At 45.2% G+C, this 24168-nt stretch overlaps 1 protein-coding gene across 1 annotated transcript in view; it reads right to left on the bottom strand.

The window, feature by feature from the left end:
- Positions 1–1864: 1864 nt before the first annotated feature.
- Positions 1865–24168, bottom strand: part of LOC142759561 (cytochrome P450 2J2-like) — a 141967-nt gene continuing 119663 nt past the window's right edge. The window contains exons 7-9 of the mRNA XM_075861863.1: positions 3835–4022; positions 3034–3175; positions 1865–2252 (exon numbers count right to left, since the gene is read on the bottom strand). Of these exons, the coding sequence (XP_075717978.1) occupies positions 2074–2252; positions 3034–3175; positions 3835–4022 (509 nt within the window). The 3' untranslated portion in view covers positions 1865–2073. The remainder of the gene's footprint in view (positions 2253–3033; positions 3176–3834; positions 4023–24168) is intronic.

The following is a 24168-nucleotide window of genomic DNA, read 5'->3' as shown; positions in this document are numbered from 1 at the left end:
CCCTGTAGATGAAGCCCCTTGTGGTGTTCCCTGTAGATAGAGACCCCTGTGGCGTTCCCTGTAGATAGAGACCCCTGAGGCGTTCCCTGTAGATAGAGCCCCCTGTCGCGGTCCCTGTAGATAGGGCCCCATGTGGCATTCCCTGTAGATGGGGCCCTATCTACAGGGAACGCCACATGGGGCACTATCTACAGGGACCGCCACAGGGGTCTCTATAGGGAACGCCACAAGGGGCTCTATCTACAGGGAACGCCACATGGGCCTCTATCTACAGGGAACGGCACAGGGGTCTCTATCTACAGGGAACGCCACAAGGAGCTCTATCTACAGAAAACGCCACAGGGGGCCCTATCTACAGGGCACGCCACAGGGGGCCCTATGTGGCGTTACCCTGTAGATAGGGCCCCCTGTGGTGTTTCCTGTAGATAAGGGTCCCCTGAGGCGTGTGTATAAGGGCCCCTATATAGTCCCCTGTAGTTAGTTCTCTATATAGTCTTCTGTAGTTCCCTATAGTGCCCACAGTAAAGGAAAAAAACACATTTTCTTACCTTTCCCGTTGCCGCACCATCCTCCAGCAACATCAGTCCTCCTCCATCAGAACGATGCAGCGGCGCAATGACGTCATCGCCATGCAGCCAACTGCATCATCACTAAAGCGCCGAATGGCGAGGCGTCATGTGTCTCGCAAGGGCAGCGCTAGTCAACTCAATTGTATCCGCGTCCTAAGGACGCGGATACAATTGAGTGCAGAGGACCAGTTCCGGCTTCCCGCTTCACTCGGTTCTGCGATTTTAACAACCAGTTCGGGAGAACTGGGGGAACCGGCCGGATCCCACCCCTGCCTATCTCAACAAACTGAGTGAGATATATACTCCCTCCAGTACTTTTTATTTCTGCTTTGGGATTTCACTGGGATTACTTTTTAATTCTGCTTTGGGATTCTGATCTACAATACAAGATATCTGCAGCAATCAATTAAAATAATTTTTTCATATATATTGTTTGTGCATTGCTTTACACTAGCTCTGACACAATAATGGGCTCCAAAAATCCAGCAGCAGACAACCCCATTTAGAATTGGTTTTCGGGCTAATAACTTGTCACTAGGGTCTATTTATTATGGAATTATTAACAAATAACCTATTAGACCTTATTAATGATATGTCCTGTGTATGTACAAGGATAATATAATTTTAAAATTGGTTTGAATTCGAATGTGTACTTGTTCGGTATTGTCATGGCCGTGCTCTGTCCTGAACTCTAGGGTGCGCGCGCTTGGTCCCGGCCTTAAACGGCCAGTGCACATGTTAATCTTCCCTGACCAATCTCCAGATCACCTCTGCCCTTCCACTCCTTGCCTGAGTGTTGTTGTCTACCCACGTTGGATCTGAAAACGGTCCCTTAGTTGTATCCTGCTCCCAGTGGTTCCGTGCCCTGCTACCTTTATCCTGTATCCCGTACTGTGTTTGTTCTTGTGACTTATCTAGTGTTGGAGTCGTGTTGTGCCATCTGCCACGCCTGCTGTCCTACACCATGTCAGGTGTCCTCTGCCACGCCTGCTGTCATACACATCTGGTGTCATCTGCCACCCCTGGTATCCGCCACATCTGACGCCACCTGCCACATCAATCACCATCCGTGCCAAAGCCTCTATTAGTGTCTGGACTTTTTCAGGTACACTTGTGCTAGGACTTTGCATAGACTTTGTATAGACTGTGATTTAGCCAGCTGCCACTCTGCTACGGTGGAGCGGCCTAGTGGGTCCACATACCCCGAGATCGTGATATGTATAGATGGAGTGTCAATACACACAGATAATCCCTAATGAACAACTTTATCTGTTGTATCGTTAACAATCGTTGTCTTGTATGGACACGTCTAATATACTATAAACACGACAAATATTCTACTTACGTTACACTCAGGAGTATTAGGACAGATGGCAAGCAAACTTAATAACTTTACAGAAGAGGACAACACAGAACTTATATTTTCAGCTAATACTTTGATTTAGGGAAAACTGCTGATAGGATTTAACATCTATGACTGAAAAACAAATGATAAAAATCCGATCTAACGGGGGATAGCACAGATTTCATATGGATGAGGTGTAAATGTAGTTCCGAAAATTCCATTCATGTTAACTTTAGTCACACCCTGAGGAAGATGAAAGCTTAAAGACTTCAGGAGGCTGGTGAAGAATATAAAGAGCTCAGTCCTGGCCATTTGTTCTCCCAAACACATGCGGTGACCTGTCAAGAGATGAGATGGAAAAGAATAATAGTTTGGGTTTGGGATTGCCGTTGTCAATTTAAGTTATGGAAAGCTACTGCAAATCAGTAAAATGGGACATGGAATTATGAGTTTTCTTCTGTGTTAGGCTGTAGTGCACACCTTACAAACAGTATAGGTGGCCATACACCCTAGTTACTGTAGCTGTTAGCCAGCAGCTATTCCTCCCGACACCTCCCCGCCATACACATGCACACTCAGCTCGGCCGAGCATGCATTTCTTCTCAATGGGTAGGGAATAAGCCGCTGCCAGAAGAGTCTTCTTAGCTCCTGGGGAAACAAAGAATCAGGCATGTTGAATTCCAACATGCCGGATGTTTCTTTCCCCTGACATCTGCCATCAGGGAAGGGGTTGGGCTGTAGTGCTTACCTTACACTACATGCACCTTAGATAGCTGTCATCTGAATGAGTGCTCAGTCGAGAGCTATTCCTCCCGACCCTGCTCATACACATGCATGCTCAGCTCGGCCAAGCGTTCCGGTGTTCTCAATGGGGAGAGGGGAAGAAGCCCGATAAGCCCCAACATGCTCAATGTTTTTTTCCCCCAACATGGGGATGTTGAACATATGACACTGGAGCAGGTACGAGTGCTGAATATGTTGAATTCAACACATATTAACCAACAATTAGATGCAAGAAAATAATCAGTTAAAATAAACATCTAATAATCCACAGGAATACTGTTGTCTTATGTATGTTGCATAGACTTGTGTTTATAAGACAGTACCGTATAATGTTACCTGCAGAAAATGGTAGGAATGCTTTATTGGCCTGAAAATTGCCTTCTTCGTCCAAAAAGTTTGCTGGATTGAATGTATCTGGGAATTTCCACTGCGTGGAGTCCATGTGTACAGAGGCCAGGTTAGCTATAATCATAGTACCCTAAGGGATTTTAGGAAACATTACACATGTTAAAGATGTAGACATACATTGTAGTACTCAAAAACATTTTTACCCCTTCAAAGTACTTGTTTTTCCTATTCTGTTAGGTTGCTATCTTATTGACTGTTGATTTTATGTTATTCAAAAATGGTTTAATTTAATGTGTCTGATCCTAATAATATAGTGTCATGTTTTTCATCTGAACGGGAAATTGTCTGAAAGTTATTAGAACAGAATCAGAAATTACAGCCGCAACACTCAGACCTCTAGCGTTTCAACTGAATCAAACTTAGACCCCCATAGGTTCTTGAAAGTTTAGTCAATTATGTACCACTGTAGGAGTAGGTATATACAGTACCGGATTTATATCTCATAAGCATGTAGGCACAGATTATCTGATGCCATACACATATGAATACACACTGTTGAGTTTATTCATTTGTAAATTTTCCCTTCAGTGGTCGAACTTTCCCCAGGTCACCTAATGTATAGGCAAATGCCTAATGTACTTATAGGCAAGTCCGGACCTCGGTATATAAGATAATCAAAAAAATAGTTATCCCTTTAGTCTAGAAGGAACAAGCTTATGTCTAGCTACCCTCTTTGTTCCTGTTTAACTCTTAAATATAATGACTAATACAATTATTCATTTTAATTACCTTTCTGATTGAATAATCATGCAGTTTAATTTCTTGTGTACATTGCCTAGGCAGACCTAAAGGAACCACATTAGAGATTCGCTGTATTTCATGAATTACGGCATTGGTGTATGGCAAACTCATGCGGTCTTCATATTTAAGATTTTCAGTGTTTTCTATAAATATATCAATTTCTCTCTGGACTCTTACTATAAAACAAAATCAGAATGTTTGATATAGCAAAAATAAATAGTTCAAGATCGTTACTCTCTAAAATACATTATATGCATTTTTTCTAATATAATTTTTAGAAAACATTTATAACATACATCATTATAAAGTCAAGGAAAATACAAGCAAACCCATACCCCCCCCCCCCCCCCCACACACACACACCTAGTACGCTGCAAGAAGAGAAAAGAAAGAGGGGGTAAAAAAAAAAGTTAAAAAACATTAATCTATTTAACTAGGGCAGTTTTTAACTTCTATCACTATAAGGCCCAGTTCACACTGAGTTTTTTTACTTGTTTTTTGACGCGGAAACCGCGTCGGAAAACGTGCCAAAAAACGTTCGAAAATGCCTCTCATTGTTTTCAATGGGAGGCGGAGGCGTTTTTTTCCCACGAGCGGAAAAAAACGCTTGCGGGAAAAAGAAGCGACATGCCCTATCTTCGGGCGTTTACATCTCTGACCTCCCTTTGACATCAATGGGAGGCAGAGAAAGCAGAATTTTGAGGCAGAATTTTCTGCATGCAAAAAACTCTGTGTGAACAGGGCCTTAAGGCACCCATACCCACCTCTATTTTACTTAATCAGCTACATGAACGGTAATTCATTTATCGCATATTGATTAAATTTAACTAGTTGGTTTTTCGATTGATAAATATTCTTTTCAAACCCTATATTGCCAGATACCCGATTCTCCCAACAAGGAATGGGAGGGATTTGTGGAGACATCCAATATTGCATTAACACAACTCTAGCTATCATTAGTAGTTTAAGAACCGCTATTTTATCATTGCCCAAACTTTTTTTTTTAATAATAGAATTTTTTATTGTTCTTGATTTAAATAATCCATACTTTTTCCATAGTACATAACAAAAAAAAAAAAATGTTGACATTATATTAACACCTTAACGACGAAGGACGGATATATCCGTCCTGTGCAGGAGCTAATTCCCGCATAAGGAAGGATATATCCGTCCTCTGATCGCGCGAGTACTGCCACTGTACCCATGTGATCATCGGCAGGAGAACGGCTGTTATACACAGCCTGGATCCTGCTCCAACTGCCGGAATCGAAGCGCGCTCCGATTCCGGCAGCTTAACCAATTAGATGCCGCTGTCAATAGTGACATCGGCATCTAATGTTTTGACAGAGGGAGGGAGCTCCCTCTGTCACCCCTTGGGCGCCCCTTCACAGAAATTGCGAGGGCCTTGTCGGCTTTCCATGGCAGCCGGGGGCCTAACAAAGGCCCCCAGGTCTGCCTTCAGAAACTGCCAGAGGCATGGCCTAATAGATTGCCTGTCAGTTTTACACTGATTGGCAATAATGCTTTGGTATACTAAGTATACCAAAGCATTATCTAAAGATCGCAAAGTAAAGTCCCCTAGTATGACAAAAAAAAAAAAAGTTATATAGTTAAATAAAGCTTATGAGAAAAAAAAAAAAGATTACAGTAAACATAAAATAAAACCACTTTTTTCCCCCAAAAAGAGGTTTCATTTAGTAAAAGTGTCAAAACAAATAACACATGGGGGCGTGGCCGGATGTCTGCCTGAGTAGACGTGCTTCACAGTGCTCCTGAGCTCCCTGACTCCTTATCCTGCTGATATCCTTGCCATCCTGCATTCTAAGTTGCCAAAACGGGCAGGACAAGTGCATATCTCACCCCTGTATCCCTACCTGTCGGTAGTTTTGAGGTCTGGTGTCGTGGGGCCCTCCTGGAGAGAGAAGCTGGTCAGCTGGCGGCACTTCCGGTGGAGCACGAGGCGGGCGGAAGTGAAAGGCTGTCTGCAGGAGTCTGGGTCTGTGTCGGTCGCTGCTGCTGGAGGCTGGTGTTGCTGATTACTGACGGCGGGACTGTGGATCGGCTGGGAGGCAGAGCTGTGCAGCGGTGTGTGGTGGCTGTCCCATTGCAGGCAGGAGGATACATCTGGGGAGCGCTTCACAGGTATTTCACTGGACTGAGCTAGCTGTGCAGGCTCACTACTCACCCTGCATTGGGCCTGGTACTGGGTCCCCGGGATACCTTGCACCCTTAGCTTGTGGACTTGCTCCGTTTGGTGTATCAGACACCCTGCCAGTTCCTACATACCCTGCATCCCTCCATTTGCATCATGGGAGGCAGTAAGGCTGGAAAGAAGGGGAAAATGAGGTCCACGCAGGGCAGTTATATTCCCCCATCAGATGAGGAATCCCTAGATGAGATGGAGGATGGAGCCTCTGGCTCGGCCCTGGCCAAAATCAAGGCTAATGCAGTAAAGAGGCTGGAGCAATTTACTAGGCCTGAACACCCCCCTGCTTCTCCAGACCCATCTTTATCCCTGTTTGAGGGCTCGCTGAGTCCTCCAAGACCAATTTCTCCACAGGACCTGCCTGTTTCTTCCTCTAATGTGGATACGAAATTTGCTGAGTTAATGTCTGCAATTACCTCCTGTCAATCCTTGTTGGTTACTAAGGTTGATGAACTTCGTCAGGACTTTGTTATCCTGAGGCATGATGTGCAAAAAGTGCGGGAACGTACTGCAGAGGCAGAGCGCATGATATCGGAGGTGGAGGATATTCTACACCCTATTCCAGCTCAGATCGCTGATTTGAGGAGACAGGTGGAGATCTCGGTCGAACGGGCTGATGATTTTGAGAACAGATTACGCCGGAACAACATCCGCATAGTCGGGCTGCCAGAAAAGTCAGAGGGTACAGATGCTGTTTCTTTCCTGGAAAAGTGGCTGAAGGAAACCTTTGATGATACTGTGTTTTCAGCATTCTTCACAATTGAACGGGCTCATCGGGTCCCTGCTAGGCCCGGGCCGCCGGGAGGCCCCCCTCGGCCTATGCTGGCGCGACAGCTGCATTTCAGGGATAGAGATGCTATTCTTCAGGCGGCAAGACGTAAAGGCTCTATCTTACATGGCTCTCAGCGGATCTCCATTTATCCTGATTTTTCGGTCGCGATCCGGAAGCAGCGGGTGCGTCTTACAGAGGTTAGGAAGAAGCTCCAAGAAAAGGGGTACAAGTATGCAATGTTATACCCTGCTAAACTGCGAGTGGTGGATGGGCCGACTGCAAGATTTTTCCTTTCCCCCAATGAAGCCTTGGACTGGGCGGCTGCCGCTCCCCGAGCCCCAGGAGTGAACTCCCCCCCCCTGAATGCTGCGATCCCCTGCTGGGGTAACCCCCCTGATGTTTCATTTGTTTAATTTTCTCTCTCTCTCTCGTTGAAAAGTATTTACTGCACTGATTGGGTTGCTGATTACCTGCTGTACTTACACTGTTACTTAGGAGAGATGATGTGATATGACTGATATACTGCTTAACCATTTTGTCACTTGTCTTTCACTGTTTAATTTTTATTTCTTTTGCTCCTTTTCCCCTCTTAGTGGGGTCAGGTCTCAGGGCTGTGCTGCTGTTGTAGCTGTTAGCTTAGTCAGGGACCACTGTTCTCAGTTGTAGTTCAGTTAGTGGGTACAGGTCTGCACTAGAAGTCGGGTGCTTGACAGGGACGGTTTGGGTTTGTTTTACTGTATTTCAATGTACGGTTATGTGTTATATGTGGTGTGTCATGAGTGTGTGTGAATGTGTATGTATTCTTCTCCTCTCCATTCCCATCATATACTAGCTATGGGTCTCCTGCTGTTTTCTGCTCTTCAGGCGTACCATGGCTGTAATTAAGGTCTTGAGCTGGAATGTCCGTGGGCTTAACTCAAAATTTAAACGGTCTCTTGTGTTCAACTTCCTGAAGAAACACTCGCCTCATGTTATATGCTTACAAGAGACGCATTTAACTGGACAAAAAATTCTGGCCCTTAAACGGGCCTGGATAGCTGGAGGATATCATTCCTCATATTCCTCATATTCTAGGGGGGTGTCTGTTCTGAGTGTGCGCCTGGAGGTGTTGAAGGTAGCATGTGACCAATACACTGTTCATCACCCAGGTCCTGTTTTACCTTAGTAAACGTGTATGTTCCCCCGCCCCTTGATCCCACACTATTGGACTTGATAGCCCAGAAACTCTCAGAGTTCCCTGCTGGCCCAGTGTTGTGTATGGGTGACTTCAATGCAGTCCCTGACATATCTATGGATCGTACTGGGGGTCCGGATCAGTCCTCTGTTCACCTCAACTCCTGGTCCTCAATGCTTCATCTGACAGATGTGTGGCGCTGGAAATACCCGCTAGAAAAAAAATACTCCTATTACTCCTCTGCCCATAAAACCTTTTCTAGAATTGACCTCGCTCTGGTGTCACAGGACCTTTTGCCCGCAGTAACGGCTATAGATATCACTCCACGAGGCATCTCAGATCACTCAGCTCTCATTTTGTCATTTACGGTTGGTCCCCCAGCTGACTCCAAAATATGGAGACTGCATCCGGCCTGGCTGTCCTCTCCTGAGGTTCGATCAGAGGTGGCGGCCTCTCATGACTCATATTGGGATCATAATTCCTCATTTCCAGACCCTTTAGTAGTGTGGGATGCATATAAAGCCACTCTTAGGGGTGCGTTTATGGCAGGGGTTGCAAGGTGTAGAGCAGTGTCCAGAGAGAAGGAGAGGTCGCTGATAGAAGAGAGTCAGAGAGCTGAGAGAGACTATATTGCAAATCCTTGTCCAGGTACGAAGAGTCGGTGGGCTGGGGTTCAGAGGGAACTAAACCATATACAGGTCGAACAAACTAAAAAGCAGGTGCTGCATACGGAGTCAAGGGTGTTTGAGTTTGGTGACAAAAATGGCAAGCTTCTTGCGTACTTGGCTAGGTCGGAACGCCCGTGTGCCTCTGTTCCATCTATTCTTTCTTCTGAGGGTACTCTCTGTACTGCCCCTAAAGATTTGAATAAAGTGTTTGGTGATTTTTATGCTGAGTTATATAGCTCCAGATGTAGTGGGCCTCCGGAGGATATAGAACGCTTTTTAGATGACCTTCCCCTATGGCGCTTGACTGATGCACAGGCAAAGGAACTAGACAGCCCGCTTACAGAGGACGATATCACTGATGCGATTCAGTTGTTGCCATCTGGTAAGACCCCCGGACTTGATGGCCTGGGGGCTGATTGGTATAAGGATAGCTGTGAGGTTGTGGTGCCCAGGCTTGAGGAAGTCTATTCTGCTGCTCTGGAGATGGGGGTTCTGCCGGCATCTATCAGAGAGGCCCTAATTGTGGTGCTGTTGAAGCCTGGGAAGGATCCGACTCTTCCAGATTCCTATCGGCCCATATCGCTGATTAACTCAGATGCAAAGATACTTGCCAAGATATTAGCTACCAGATTAAATAAAGTTATATTATCCGTCATTCATCCTGACCAAACAGGCTTTATGCCTGGGAAGGGTACGGATATTAACGTACACAGGTTGTTTCTTAATATTGATGCTGCACAATACGATACATCCCCTGGGTTTGTTCTCTCTCTAGATACATATAAAGCCTTTGATTCGGTTGAATGGAGGTATCTCTGGATACTGCTTTCCCGTCTAAATTTTGGTCCCAGATTTCTTGCTCTGGTCCGTTTGTTATATGAGCAGCCTGTTGCTAGGGTGAGAACAAATCTGGATGTCTCTAAGCCCTTCTCTCTAGGTCGAGGTACGCGCCAGGGTTGTCCACTCTCCCCTTTGTTGTTCGCTCTTGCGATTGAGCCTCTGGCGCTGGCAGTTAGGCGTTCCTCTTCCATTATTGGTATCCCTCGAGGATCACTAGTTGAGAAAATATCCCTGTATGCAGATGATACTTTGGTGTATCTGGCGGATGATGGTCCTTCGTTGTCTTCACTCTTGCAGCTGATTGACACTTTTGGGGCGTTCTCGGGGTTGTCGGTTAATTGGTCTAAGTCGGTTATGTTTCCTCTATGTGCAGAGTATCGCTCCCGGCAGGGGCTCCCTGTCCCGTTGCAGGTCGTGTCTCAATTTACGTATCTTGGGGTGCGGATCTCCCTTAATTTGTTACGCTTTCGTGAACTTAATCTTTGTCCCTTAGTGGCCTCTACTGAAAAGCAGCTAAACTCTTGGAGGAACCTCCCCCTCTCATTATATGGTAGGATAAACCTTTTTAAAATGATATATCTGCCTAAATTTCTTTACCTCCTACATATTTGTCCGGTTATTTTGCCCAAACAATTTTTTTTCCCACTTGGATGGGATTCTACGTGGGTTTTACTGGCAAGGCGGCACACCCCGGTTTAGTCTCCGCCTTCTGCAGGCCCCAAGGAGTGTGGGGGGGATGGCGGCGCCCAACCTTTACTTATATTATTTGGCTTCGCAGCTGGTACTGGCTCGCTGGTGGATTGACATTGACTTAAGTAATGCGGCCACGGCGCTGGCTGGAGCACTCATGACTTCCTATGAGAGTCTTACCAACCTCTTATATAGGTTTAAAACTTCGTGTCGGGCGTCCTTACCGGTAAAAACTATTGCGAATGCCTGGAAGAAGGCACAACTCTTATTAAAAGATACTACGGATTCTTCTGTTTCCCCTAGGACTCCGTTATGGAACAATCCAGGTGTCCCTGCCGGGAGCGATGATGTGGGCTGGGGTGGGGGTTCGATTTTTAGGCCAAATATACTCTATGGACAGTGGGTTTGTCTCCTTTTCTGAACTAGAGGAGAGGTTTGGGGTCTTGAGGAAGGTTTTTTATCATTATCTCCAGTTGAGACATGCCTGCTCGGCTCAGTTTGGATCTGTCACGCCAGCTTTGGGGTTTTCCGGATTGGAGGACCTGCTCAGCACCCCAGACCTTCCTAAGACCCTTACTCGGACGTATGCCCTGTTGCTGTCCTCTGTAAAACGCCCCTTTGATAGGGCGTACCTGGGGTGGAAGAGAGATATCCCTGATTTGTTGGAGGAGGAGTGGAGGGAGGTGGAGCTTTCCTTCTTTGATTCCGTAGTTAGTGCTCGAGACTTTTTAATACAATCGCGGTTTCTACACATTATTTACTATACTCCAGTTAGACTTAAGAGAATTGGGGCCTCTGGGTCGGACAGCTGTTTTAGGTGTCAGTCAGATGTTGGCACGTACCTCCACTGTGTCTGGTCCTGCCCTAGGATTTCACTATTCTGGTCAAGGGTTGTAGAGTTTCTGCATGATAACTTTGAGTTTCCCCGGGTTCTCTCCCCTCAGGTGTGCCTTTTGGGCATTATGAATGAGTTAATACAAGGCTATTATTACAAAATCTTTTTCCGATTTGTTTTGTTCTGTGCGCGGAAGGTTATAATTATGGAATGGAAGGCCACGGTGTGTCCTAGTATAGAACATTGGTTGCAATTGATAAATAAGTATATACCATTATATCAGAAGTTATACATTAGCAGAGGGTGTCCTGACAAATTCGGGAAGATATGGGCCAGATGGATGGAGATTTCGGACACTGCTGTCTGATAGACAGGCGTGAGTGAAGGGTGACTGGTTGTCTGTTTTGTATGCCTTGGCAATAATGACGGTCAAATGTAGATCCTGCTTTCTTCGCAATACACTTATATGCACCTGTCATCCGTTAAGTTTTCATGCTGGCTTTTGCATTGTAACTGTATTTTTATCTATGATGATTGTTATTGCCAACTAGTGTGGTTGGTCAGTATGCTATGTATGTTTTTGCGCGCAATCGTTGCGCTTCTGTACATTTGTATTTTGAGAAAAAAATAATAAAGAAAACCTTTTTAAAAAAAAACAAATAACACATACACATATAAGGTATCGCTGCGATCGTAATGACTCGAACAATAAAATCAACACATTAAATAAACAGTCGAATGATTGGCATCCAAAAGAAAAAAATAAATAAATAGCAAAATTATAATTTTTTCTCCCATACCCCCATAAAAAAATAAAAATAAAAGTTAATCAATAAGTCCCATTTACCCCATAATAGTACTAATGAAAACTACACTTTGCCCTGCAAAAATCAAGCCCACATACGGCCAGATTGACAGAAAAATAAAGAAGTTACGGCTCTTGGAATGTGGCGATGCAAAAACAAGTAAGTTTTTCTAAAAGTGTTTTTATTGTGCAAACGTAGGAAAACATATAAAACCTTTACATATTTTGTGTCCCCATAATCGTGCCGAACCATAGAATAAAGTTAACATGTTATTTACGCTGCATAGTAAACGGCGTAAATTTATAACGTGAAAATCAATGCTGGAATAGCTGCTTATTTTTATTTCTCCCCTAAAATAAAGTTAATAAAAGTTAATCGATATATTATATGCATCCAAAAATGGTGCAATTGCAAAATACAACTCGTCCCGCAAAAAACAAGCCCTTATATGGCTATGTAGGCGGAATAAAAAAAAAGTTACAACTTGTTGGAATGCGACCGTGAGAAAACAAAAAATAATCCTTGATCATTAACGTGCAAAATGGTCTGGTCATTAAGTGGTTAAACAAAATATTATGTAGTACAGACACTATCCCAAAAATCAACAGTCACCCCTAAAACCCTGGAAAATATTGCGTGGGGAGGGGAGGGAAAGAGAAAAAGAAAAAATAATAAAAAATAAAATATAAAAAAAAATAATAATAATTTAAAAAAAACAAAAACATTACTCCTCAAACAACTACTAAGGGCCAGTTCACATCAGCGTTCGCTTTCCGTTCATGGGTTCCGTCAGAGGTTTCCTTCGGGTGAACACCTCAACGGAAATTCAAATGGAAACCTTAGCTTCCGTTTGCATCACCAGGGGCGTAGCTAGGGGGGGGGGGCAGGCGGGTCATGCGCCCTGCGCGCAACTTAGAGGGGGGCGACAGCACCGCACCATCCATGATGCAGCAGTCTGCCTGGAGAGAGGGAGCAGACACACTGGAGTAGAGCACTGCAGAGGACAGGAAAACACAGGACAGTGGTGAGTACAGTGTAAACAATTTAGTGCCTGGGAACACTAGCGTTTCTAAAATCATAAAATAAATTACATTAGTTTATAATTTTAGAAACTCTTGTGTCTCCAGGCACATTCTTTTTGCGGCTGCCGCAATCCCCCCCTCGCTGCCAGCCCTGGCCCCCCCCCGCGACCCCCCCTCACGGGACTGCTGTAACTTTTCCCTATCCTGGGAGGAGAGGGAGAATAGTAATAGTAGTAGTGGCGGTAATACAAAAACAAATTTCTCCATTAAACATATCTATCTATCTATCTATCTATCTATCTATCTATCTATCTATCTATCTATCTATCTATCTATCTATCTGTCTGTCTGTCTGTCTGTCTGTCTGTCTGTCTGTCTGTCTGTCTGTCTGTCTGTATCTATCCATCCATCCATCTCATATCTATCTTATACCTCCCAACCGTCTCGGATTCAGCCGGACAGTCCCGTATTCCGGGTGGTGTCCCGTTGTCCCGGGCGGCCGGTGGTATGTCCCGCTGATTGACAGGGAAAGTCATTCTGCCCTGCCAATCAGCACCTTTCATACACGCAAGCTTCGCGATCACGTCATCGTGCTGCTTGCGTCGTTCAACCCCAGGAGACCTGCGCAGAAGAGAGCAGGTCTCCATTGCCGCCGGACGGTGCTGGAACAAGATTAAGGTGAGTTTGTTTAGTTTGTTTTTTTATCCTAATAAAAAAGTGTGTGGCATTATCTACGAGGGGGGGGGGGGGGGCTTTAGCTACAGGGGGGGGGCTTTATCTACAGGGGGGCCTTATTTACAAGGGGGGCTTTATCTACGGGGGTGGCTTTATCTACAGGGGGGCTTTATCTACGGGGGGCTCTATCTATAGGGGCACTATATACTGGGGTGGGCTATATGTGGAGCACTATATACAGGGGTGGGCTACATGTGAAGCACTATATACTGGGGTGGGCTATATACAGGGGTGGGCTATCTGTGGAGCACTATATACAGGGGTGGGCTATATGTGGAGCACTGTATACAGGGGTCGGCTATATCTGCAGGGGGCTCTATGGGGGCACTATCTATAGGGGGCTCTATGGCAGGCACTATCTACAGGGGGCATGGTGTATGTGTGGGAAACAGTGTATGGTGCTATTATAATTAGAGGTGCAGTGTATGGCGCTATTATATTTAGGGGCGTAGTGTGAGGTATAATGAGAACTTTATTTTTGTTTATCGGTGTAGAAATATTTGAAAAGTGAGAAGCTGAAGACATCTGAGCGGTAAACTGCAGAAATGGGCTGTGGCCGGGAGAAGTCTTAGGGTATGTTCACACGCAGTATTTACGGACGTAATTCAGGCGTTTTACGCCTGGAATTACGGCCGAAAATACTGCTTGAAAGCGTCGGCAAACATCTGCCCATTCATTTGAATGGGTTTTACGATGTACTGTGCAGGCGGTCATTTTTTTTACACGCTGCTGTCAAAAGACGGCGCGTAAAAAAGACGCCCACGTCAAAGAAGTGCATGTCACTTCTTGGGACGTAATTGGAGCTGTTTTCCATTGACTCCATAGAAAAACAGCTCCAATTGCGTCCGTAATGGACGCTGCGAAAAACGCCTGCACATGCCATTACGTCTGAAATTCAGGAGCTGTTTTCGCCTGAAAACAGCTCCATAATTTCAGGCGTATCGGACGTGTACGTGTGAACATACCCTTAGAGGTCTGGACCGGATGGAGAAAAATAACTAGAATCTGAGACGTCACCGGTGAGTCACTTAAAGAGGCTCTGTCACCACATTATAAGTGCCCTATCTGCTACATAAGGAGATGGGAGCTGTAATGTAGGTGACAGCAGTTTTTTTTATTTAGAAAAACTATCTATTTTTACCACGTTATGAGCGATTTTAGCTTTATGCTAATTCGTTTCTTAATGCCCAACTGGGCGTGTTTTTACTTTAGACCAAGTGAGCGTTGTAAAGAAAAGTGTATGATGCTGACCAATCAGTGACCAATCAGCATCATACACTTTTCTCCATTAATTTACTCTGCGCATAGTGACACTGCGTTGTTCACGCTGTGCTGTCTTATACTGACACATTAACTTTACTGAAGTGTCTTGACAGTGAATAGACATTCCTTCCAGCCAAGACGGGATGTCTATTCACAATCCTGACACTTCGGTAACGTTTGTGTGGGACTTGTAGCAGAGCAAGCGTAATCTCGCGAGATCACGCTGTAAATGACAGATTACAGCGAGATTATGCTTGCTCTGCTGTAAGTCCCACACAAACGTTACTGAAGTGTCAGGATTGTAACTAGACATCCCGTCCTGGCTGGAAGGAATGTCTATTCACTGTCAAGACACTTCAGTAACGTTAATGTGTCAGTATAAGACAGCACATACTGATCTAGCAGGATCTCTGCGCTGAGGAAATGAATGGAGAGAAGTGTATGCGCTGATTGGTCAGCGTCATACACTCCTCTGTACAACGCCCACTTGGTCTAAAGTAAAAACACGCCCAGTTAAGAATTAAGAAACTAATTAGCAATAATAGATTGTTTTTCTAAATAAAAAGCACTGCTGTCACCTATATTACAGCGCCCATCTCCTTATGTAGGAGATAGGGCACTTATAATGTGGTGACAGAGTCTCTTTAATATAAATGTTTATTCTGCCTCTAATCAGCACTGTAGTCACTGTATAATCTGCAGCGAGATGATGGGTGGTATGATTATGATAGAATTTTCGTTCTGGTGCTGTATATATGTAATGATCTTGGTTCTGGAGCTGTATTTATGTACTGAGCTTGGTTCTGGTACTGTATATATGTAATGAGCTGTGTTCTGGTGCTGTATATATGTAATGAGCTTTGTTCTGGTGCTGTATATATGTACAGAGCTTGGTACTGGAGCTGTATATATGTACAGAGCTTGGTTCTGGGGATGTACATATGTATTGAGCTTGGTTCTGATGCTGTATTTATGTACTGAGCTTTGTTCTGGTGCTGTATATATGTAATGAGCTTTGTTCTTGTGCTGTATATATGTAATGAGCTTTGTTCTGGTGCTGTATATATGTAATGAGCTGGGTTCTGGTGCTGTATATATGTAATGAGCTGGGTTCTGGTTGTGTATAGAACTATATTGCTTGTAAAATGTACAAATGTTTTTATGCTTGAGTTACATAAAAAAACGTGGAAAAGAAATGACACGTCATTGATTGGTAGGGAAAACAAACATGGCGAGGGGGAAGGAGATGTCGGGAAAGAGGTTGGGGGGGCGCCAAACTGAATCTTTGCCCTGGGTGCTGGAGAACCTAGCTACGCCTCTGGCATCACCATTGATATCAATGGTGAAGGAAACATTGCTAATGGTTTCAGTTTGTCACCATTCCGGCAGGTTTACGTTTTTGTGGCCGAATCAATAGCGCAGTCGACACTACGCGGTTCATAACACACTTTCTTTATATACTTCAACATCAGTTCATTAATAAAGATAACCTCAATTCTTGAACTCCCTAGAACTTGTAAAGCATGACAATTTATTAGCATGGGGGTTCCTCATCCACCATATATAAAGCCAGCCCAATTCAGATGTTAACCCCTTCCCGACATCCACCGTATACATACGGCGCCGTCAGGAGGTGTTTCCCGCAAAGCGCCGTATAGGTACTGCGCAGTGGGAAGCGGTCACCGGTGCTAATTGCTCTATGACAAAGTAAAGATGGCTCCATCTCCACTACTCGCCATGGGTGCCATTTCAACACCCCGCATCGGTGATCGCTGCTATTGGTCGGTCAATTTTGACTGGCCAATCGCAGGCAATTTTGTTAAAACTGTGCCCTGGAGTCACAGGGCACAGTTAGACGGTGGTGATTGGTGCTGTCTAAGACAGCACCTGTCACCACCAACATCATCTAGGGAGGTAGCAGTGATGCCACCTCTAGGAGCGCTCTAGTTGTTCGGTCTGTAATGACCGACCAATCAGAGCACCGGCGGGTGTTATGATTACCGACACCGCTCTGCACGCTGCCATTCCGGTTTGAGGCAGCTTGCAGCGCAGTTGGGAGACTGTCTGATGCAATTTTGCTGGGATTTGTAGTGAGATCTGCACTACTGTGTAAAAAATAAGAAAGTGCTTTTTTGCTACTGCTGATCACCAGCAGTCTTTTTTTTTTTTGTTATCAGACAAATTTTTGTTGTCCCTTTTCCTGTCCTTGGGCCTGTCCTTGTCCCATGCCACTCACTCCCTGTCCGAGTCCTGTGCCCACTAAGCGCTGATCAGTGAACACCATCACTGATGAGCATCTGTGCTTAATTTTTGGCCCAGGATTTTTTTTGGGAATTTGCACTGTCTCCCTGTGTGCGCCCTGTGGCCACGAAGTGCTGGTTAGTGACCGCCAGCACTAATCAGCATCAGTGGCTTGTTTTTTTCGCAGGTTCTTTTTTGGTACTTTTTTCCACCCTTTTTTCAATCACACCAATTACTTGTGTGTGTCCTGCGACCGCTGAGCACAGATCAGTGACCGCCAGTGCCGCACCTGTCATGAGGCGAGGTGAGCCGACAGCCTCAGATGGCACCACCTACCCGAAAACGGGGGTCGGCATTTTCAGCCAGGGATGGACTGGACCAGGGGGAGGGGCCATGCAGACACACATAGCAGACGTGCCGCATGATGGGCATGTCTGTAACACTCCTCCTCCTCCTCCTCTCTGACGCTGTACGCAGCACATGCCGCCAGAGAGGAGCAAGTCTGCAGGAGGAGCGGTGGAGCGACGAGAAGTGACGAGACGCACGAGGTACGTTCCTGCCTTGCTGGGACCGGGACCCGTGCGTATACTGCAAGGAGGGGGTATGGCTATTTTAACAACAGCAAAGGGCTCTATGGGGCTGGAATAATCCACCCCATAGAGCCCTCACATCACTATAATGGAGGGATTAGTGGGGGGGGGTCTGGTCTGAACTTACTGCAGAGGGCTTTATAGGGGGGATTCTGCCCCCCCTTTAGAGCAGTCAGTCAGATGCTCAGACCCCCCTAACCTGCAGTATAGTAACTAGTCAGGGCTCTATGGGGGGGATAATTCCCCCCTATAGAGCTCTCTGCTGTCAGTAAAACGCCCACACCCAGTATACTCCCGGCCCCCCAGAGTTGGCCGACCCCTTTTAAATTAGTAGGGGCAGGAAGCTGAGCGCAGTATAAGGGCCTGTTCACATCAGCGTTGGCTTTCCGTTCCGGGGTTCCGTCGGAGGTAACCCTGCAATGGAAAGTCAAACTGAAACCACAGCTTCCGTTTCCGTCATCATTAGTGCAGTCGACTGCGCTATTGATTCCGTCGGAAACCTGCCGGAATTGTGACGAACGGAAATCATTAGCAATGTTTCCGTCACCATTGATATCAATGGTGACTGAAACGGAAGCTGTGGTTTCAGTTTGACTTTCTGTTGCGGGGAACGGAAAGCCAATGCTGATGTGAACAGGCCCTAATCCTTCCCATAAACCTGCCCCCGCTAATTCAAATATATATATATATATATATATATATTTATATAATATATATAGCGCTGAATCCTGTATCCGTCAGGTCAGCGGGACTGACTGATTCAGTGTCAGCGGGTCCTGCAGGATCGAGCTGTTACCGATCACATCTAAGTTCATAACTTAGATGTGATCGATAATAGGCGACCTAATGGATTCAGGTCTCAGCGCTATATACAGCTGCTCTGTATACAGGATACAAAGCAGCTGTATCTCAAAAAGTAACAATAATTTTCAATAAAAAGTAATTAAAACTTGCACCAATCGCATTGATAGATATCTTTTATATATATATATATATATATATATATATATATATTTATAAAAATACGTTTCTAAAGGTGTACATAGCCTTTAAACTGTAACTAAACTTTTATCATGTCATAGTGACATGTCCGAAGTTTTCATCGGTGGGGGACCGAGCACTGAGGCCCCCACCGATCGCTAAAACGAAGCAGCAGAAGTGCTCGGGTGAGCGATGTGCCGCTTCATTTATGATCGACTTCCAGCCGAGTGTACGGACTCATAGACTTTCTATTGAGCCCGTACACTGCTCCAAGGAAAGCCAAAGAGAATTGAAGCGGCACACCGCTCACCCGAGCACTTCTGCTGCTTCGTTTTAGAGACTAGTGGGGGGGGGGGGGTCTCAGTGTTCGGACCCCACTGATCAAAACTTCTGACATTTCAAAAGTTTTTTAAATAGTTGTTACACTTTAAAGAGAACCTTTCACCTGCCCATAGATGTGCATTTGAGTGCAGCATGTAATGGGCAGGGCTGCACAAACTATGGGGCACTTTACATTTTTTTTCCTATCCTCTTTTCTTACTTAGATATCGGTGCTGTAATATTTGGTGCCCGATATTTAAATAACCCCATGAACTGCCAATGGGGCGGTAATTGGCAAGGGGACGTGTAACATCGCTGTGACACTGTCTAAACCGCTACGGACAATGTCAACAGCAAGAGCTGGAGAAAGGAGAGCATGTGCGCGCGCACGCTCTCACTCTTCAGCTCTCGGCAGGCAAGTACAAGACTGTGTGATCTCTCGCGAGAGATCAGTCTTGTCGTCCTTGTCTGCTGAGAGCTAAAGAGTGAGAGCGTGCGTGCGCGCACAGCTCCGATGCCATGAAACAGAAGAAGAAGAATTCACACTCTTCTCTTCTGTTCCTTAGTGGTGGCGGAGCAGCGCGCGCACGCGCTCTCTCTCCATCTCTTGCTGTAACGCTTTCCGTAGCTGATTGGACAGTGTCACAGCGATGTTACATGCCCCCTTGCCAATTGCCTCCCCATTGAAAGTTCATGGGGTTATTTAAATATCGGGCGTCAAATATTACAGCCCCGATATCTAAATAACGAAGGAGGTTAGGAAAAAAATGTAAAGGGCCCCAGAGTTTGTGCAGCCCTCCCCATTACATGCTGCACTCAGCTGCACATGTATGGGGAGGTGAAAGGTTCTCTTTAAAAGAAAGGTGTTATAATTTTTTATTTTTTATTTGATATGTCTTATTTTATGGGCCTAATTTTTCTAATTATTTTAATATGTTCCCAAGGTAACTATGTATTCATATGTTTGTACTTTTGCGGGGGCACCAATCTTTCTTTTATTTTTCATACTGCTAATTTTTGTTTTGCAGGTTCTGCTGGACCATTTGGACTACGTCGTAGATTCGTTGGACTACTTCGCTGATTTAAGCTTTTTTTCTTTTTTTTTTTATAAAATGGTTAAAGTGGATTGTGTGGAAGAGCTGTCATTTCAATAAAATAAATTTCTTTATGTCTGTTTTTTAATACTTCAATACCGCCTTAGTAATGGCAGCTGTCTGATTGAGAGCGTCCATTACTAAGAAGTAACTTAGTGTTAGCCAGTAATAAGGCTATCACTAACCCCTATTATTGCCCCGGTACCCACCGCCACCATGAGTACCGGAAAGAGCTGGGTACAATCCAGCACCCAACCGTCTGAAGAGCCGGGCGGGTACTGGGGTGGCTGCAGGCTGGTACTTTCAGGCTCGAAATGGCCAAAAACCATGGCCCTTCCCACCCTGGTAATGGTAGGCTGATGCTGCTTTATTGTATCTGGCTAGTTATGAAAAATGGAGGGGATCTCACGTAATTTTTTTTCTATTTTTTTTTTTTTTAAATGATGTGGAGTTCCCGCTATTTTTCATAACCAGCCAGATACAATAAAGCAGCTGCAGCCTAGCATTACCAGGGTGGGAAAGGCCACGGTTTTTATTCCTTCCCAGCCTGGTAAAACCAGCCTTTGGCCGCCCTGCTGCCTTACCGTCGCTTCAGATGGTCGGGTACTGGATCGTATTCCCCACGTGGCAGTGATTACCGGGGTAATAATAGGGGTTAGGCTTTATTCAGACGAACGTGAAAAACGTCCGTGCAACGCGCGTGATTTGCACGCGCGTTGCACGGACCTATATGTGTCTATGGGGCCGTGCAGACATGCCCGTGGTTTTTGCTCAGCGTGAGTCAGCTGAAAAAAAGTCACGACATGTCCGTTCTTTGGGCGTTTTGCACGCATCACGCACCCATTGAAGTCAATGGGTGCGTGAAAACCACGCATGCCGCACGGAAGCACTTCCGTGCGAACTGCGTGATTCGCGCAAGAGCTGTCAAAAGGATGAATGGAAACAGAAAAGCACCACGTGCTTTTCTGTTTCCAAGCATCCAAACGGAGTGTCTTTGCGAGGAGCGAACCCCGACAACCGAAGCTAACTTCACCGGGTTCGGCCAAAAAACCTGGCAAAAAAATTTCCGGTCCGCGAAATCGGGAGACATTCACTGTGCATGGTGATGAAAGAGTTAAACTGTTTCAGCACCATGGACAGTGACTTGCGATCCCAAAATACATGAACCTTTAAAAAAAACCGAAGTTCTAACTTACTGATTACTCCTGTCTCCTTCCTGCAGTCCGACCTCCCGGGATGACACTTCAGTTCAAGTGACAGCTCCAGCCAATCACAGGCCAAGCACAGGCTGCAGCCAATCACAGGCTGCAGCGGTCACTTGGACTGCCGCGTCAACCAGGGAGGTGGGGCCCGATGTCAAGAGAGGCGCGTCACCAAGGACGCGTCACCAAGGACGCGTCACCAAGGCAACGGCCGGGAAGTTCTCGGTAAGTAGGAACTTTATCTTTTTTTTTTACAGGTTTTTCGCTGTTGTGTTCGGCATTCACTGTCGAGGGTGATGAAAGATTTAGCTCTTTCAGCACCTTGGACAGTGACGGGCGTCGACAAGCCTCATCTCTATGATGCCGGCTGCGCGAAAATCACGCAGCCGCGCATCATACACGGATGACACACGGAGCTGGCAAGTGATTTTTGCGCGCGCAAAACGCCGCGTTTTTGCGTCCGCAAAAATGCCACGTTCGTGTGAATCCAGCCTTAGTGATAGCCTTTTTACTGGCTAACACTAAGCCCCTTCTTAGTAATGGACGCTCTCAATCAGACAGCAGCCATTACTAAGTCCATAGTAAAGTATTAAAAAAACACACATAAGATTTTTTTTTTTATTGAAATCTAGACTCCCCCATGCAACCCTCTTTCACCTTTTTATTTTATTTAAAAAAAGTAGATAATCGAAGTAGTCCAATGAACCTACGATGTAGTCCTAACGATCCAGCGGAACCTACTAAAAAAAAGTTAGCAGTATAAAAATTTAAAAAACTTAAATTTGCCACAATAGAAACTAGAGGTCAAGGAAAAATAATTCCCCTTCATGTAACTCTGCTTCCTGTCAACTGAAAAGTCATATGCCAGAGGGAAAACATTTTCCCCATGGCGGAGTACAAGAAAGTCTAATTCCCAGGTGAGGCTTTCTTGTACTCCGCCATCAAGAAACATTTTTCCTCCTGGCGGATGATTTTTCCGTTGACAGGTAGCAGAGTTCTTCCGCAGCAGTGTTAGGGGGGCAAACTCGCCAATTGCCCAGTGCCCCCAGAATGGGCCGCTACTCTTGGGCCAGTGCTGTGTGTTTGCCCCGCAGACTAAAATTTGCAAGCTAACCACTGGCCATTGGCTCCCTGCTCCGCCGTTTGCTCTTGTAGGCCACAGCCTACAAGACCTGAGGAGTACAAGAGATCGGGAGCACGCTGATGACGTCAACTGCACGACACGATGATGTCACTGTATCATGCCGTCCACGCCGGGCCACTGAATTCAGTTAAAATTCATGTCTATTAGGTAATAAAAAGGGGTCATAAAAAAGTGTCATACAAAAGGGGGCATCCTTATTGTGGGGGCATAAAGCAGGCATTTTTACTGAGTGGGGGTATAAAGAGGCAAAATTATTGTGAGGGCATTATTACTGAGTGTGGCAGAAAAAGGGGGCATAAAAGGCCGCATTACTACTGGGTGGAGACATTATTTCTGTGGGGACATAAAGGGGATATTAGTACTGAGTGGGAATTCTATTATTGGGTGAGGGCCCTAAAAGTGTCTCTCTTACTGAGTAAGGTATAAAGGGGACACTAACACTGTGTAGGGGAACAAAAGTAGCACTTACTGTGTGGGGCCTTTGGGGGAACAAAATGGTGTGGGTACTATTACTGTATGGGGCACCTAGTATAGTATGTATAGGAAGTTTATGTAAAGGTAGGGAATAGTTAGGGAGTGTGCTAGAAAAGCAAGGAGCCAAAGATATATATGTCATATTCTGCAGAGCTTAGGAAATCGTGTCTGGGAGAAGTTGTCATTGCGGTCTTGGATGGATGAAGAAGAAAAGGTGAAAGAGAGCAACTTCAATCTGAGAAGACGTCACCTGTGAGTCACTCAATATAACTATACTGTAATCACTTATATGGTCTGTAGATTTCCTGTGTATAACTGGCATCTACATTTATATGGTCACTGTATGGAGGTAATATTGGTCTATATATAGTGTGTTTTATTCACTAACAATATTGTGGTTTTTTTCTGACACTGTGTTGTAGTAATATGTGATCTTGGTTTTTTTCAGTATCAATATGGGGTATTATTCAGTCACTATATGTTATGGTGTGGCGGTATTATTCAGGAACATTATGGGGGTATTATTCAGTCACTATGTGGTTATGGTGTGGCGGTATTATTCAGTAACAGTATGGGGGTATTATTCAGTCACTATGTGGTTATGGAGTGGCAGTATTATTCAGTAACAGTATGCTGGTATTATTCAGTCACTATGTGGTAGTAATATGTTCTCATGGAGTGGAGGTATTATTCATTAATACTGGTGGTATTATTCAGACACTATGTGGTGGTAATATGCAGTAATGGTGTGGAAGTATTATTAAGCCACTATGAGGTTATGGTGTGGGGGTATTATTCAGTAATAGTATGGGGTATTATTCAGTCACTATGTGGTTATGGTGTGGGGGCATTATTCAGTAACAGTATGAGGTATTATTGGTAATGTTGATCTATGTAAATTACTGTGGTGGGGCTGTGGGGAAGTGTGAGTGTGGCAGCAGATGATCATGCTAAGAGACAGTCTGCACAGTGGCATGTGATGTACTTTGACATGTAGGTGATACTTACGTGTAGGATATGGGGCCATAACTTGTGTACAGCCCAGGGCCTAAGATCATATTAATCCACCACTGGCATCAAGCCAGCACAAGCAGACCACAACAATACAGAAGGTAGAGCAAAGAAACCATCCCCGGACGTGCCGCTTCAAAATAGCGCTAAGCGCGATCCATCCTGGACGACTGGCCTGAATGTAATTGCAGAAAGTGACGCCGCAAATTAGACTGGCTGCCGAAGAAAGATATGGGGCTGTGCAGTGCAGACT

The sequence above is a fragment of the Rhinoderma darwinii genome, chromosome 4 (genome assembly GCF_050947455.1).
Source record: "Rhinoderma darwinii isolate aRhiDar2 chromosome 4, aRhiDar2.hap1, whole genome shotgun sequence".
Taxonomy (NCBI): domain Eukaryota; kingdom Metazoa; phylum Chordata; class Amphibia; order Anura; family Rhinodermatidae; genus Rhinoderma; species Rhinoderma darwinii.
The sequence above is the reverse complement of the archived record's forward strand: the minus strand, read 5'-3'. Positions and strand labels throughout refer to the sequence as shown.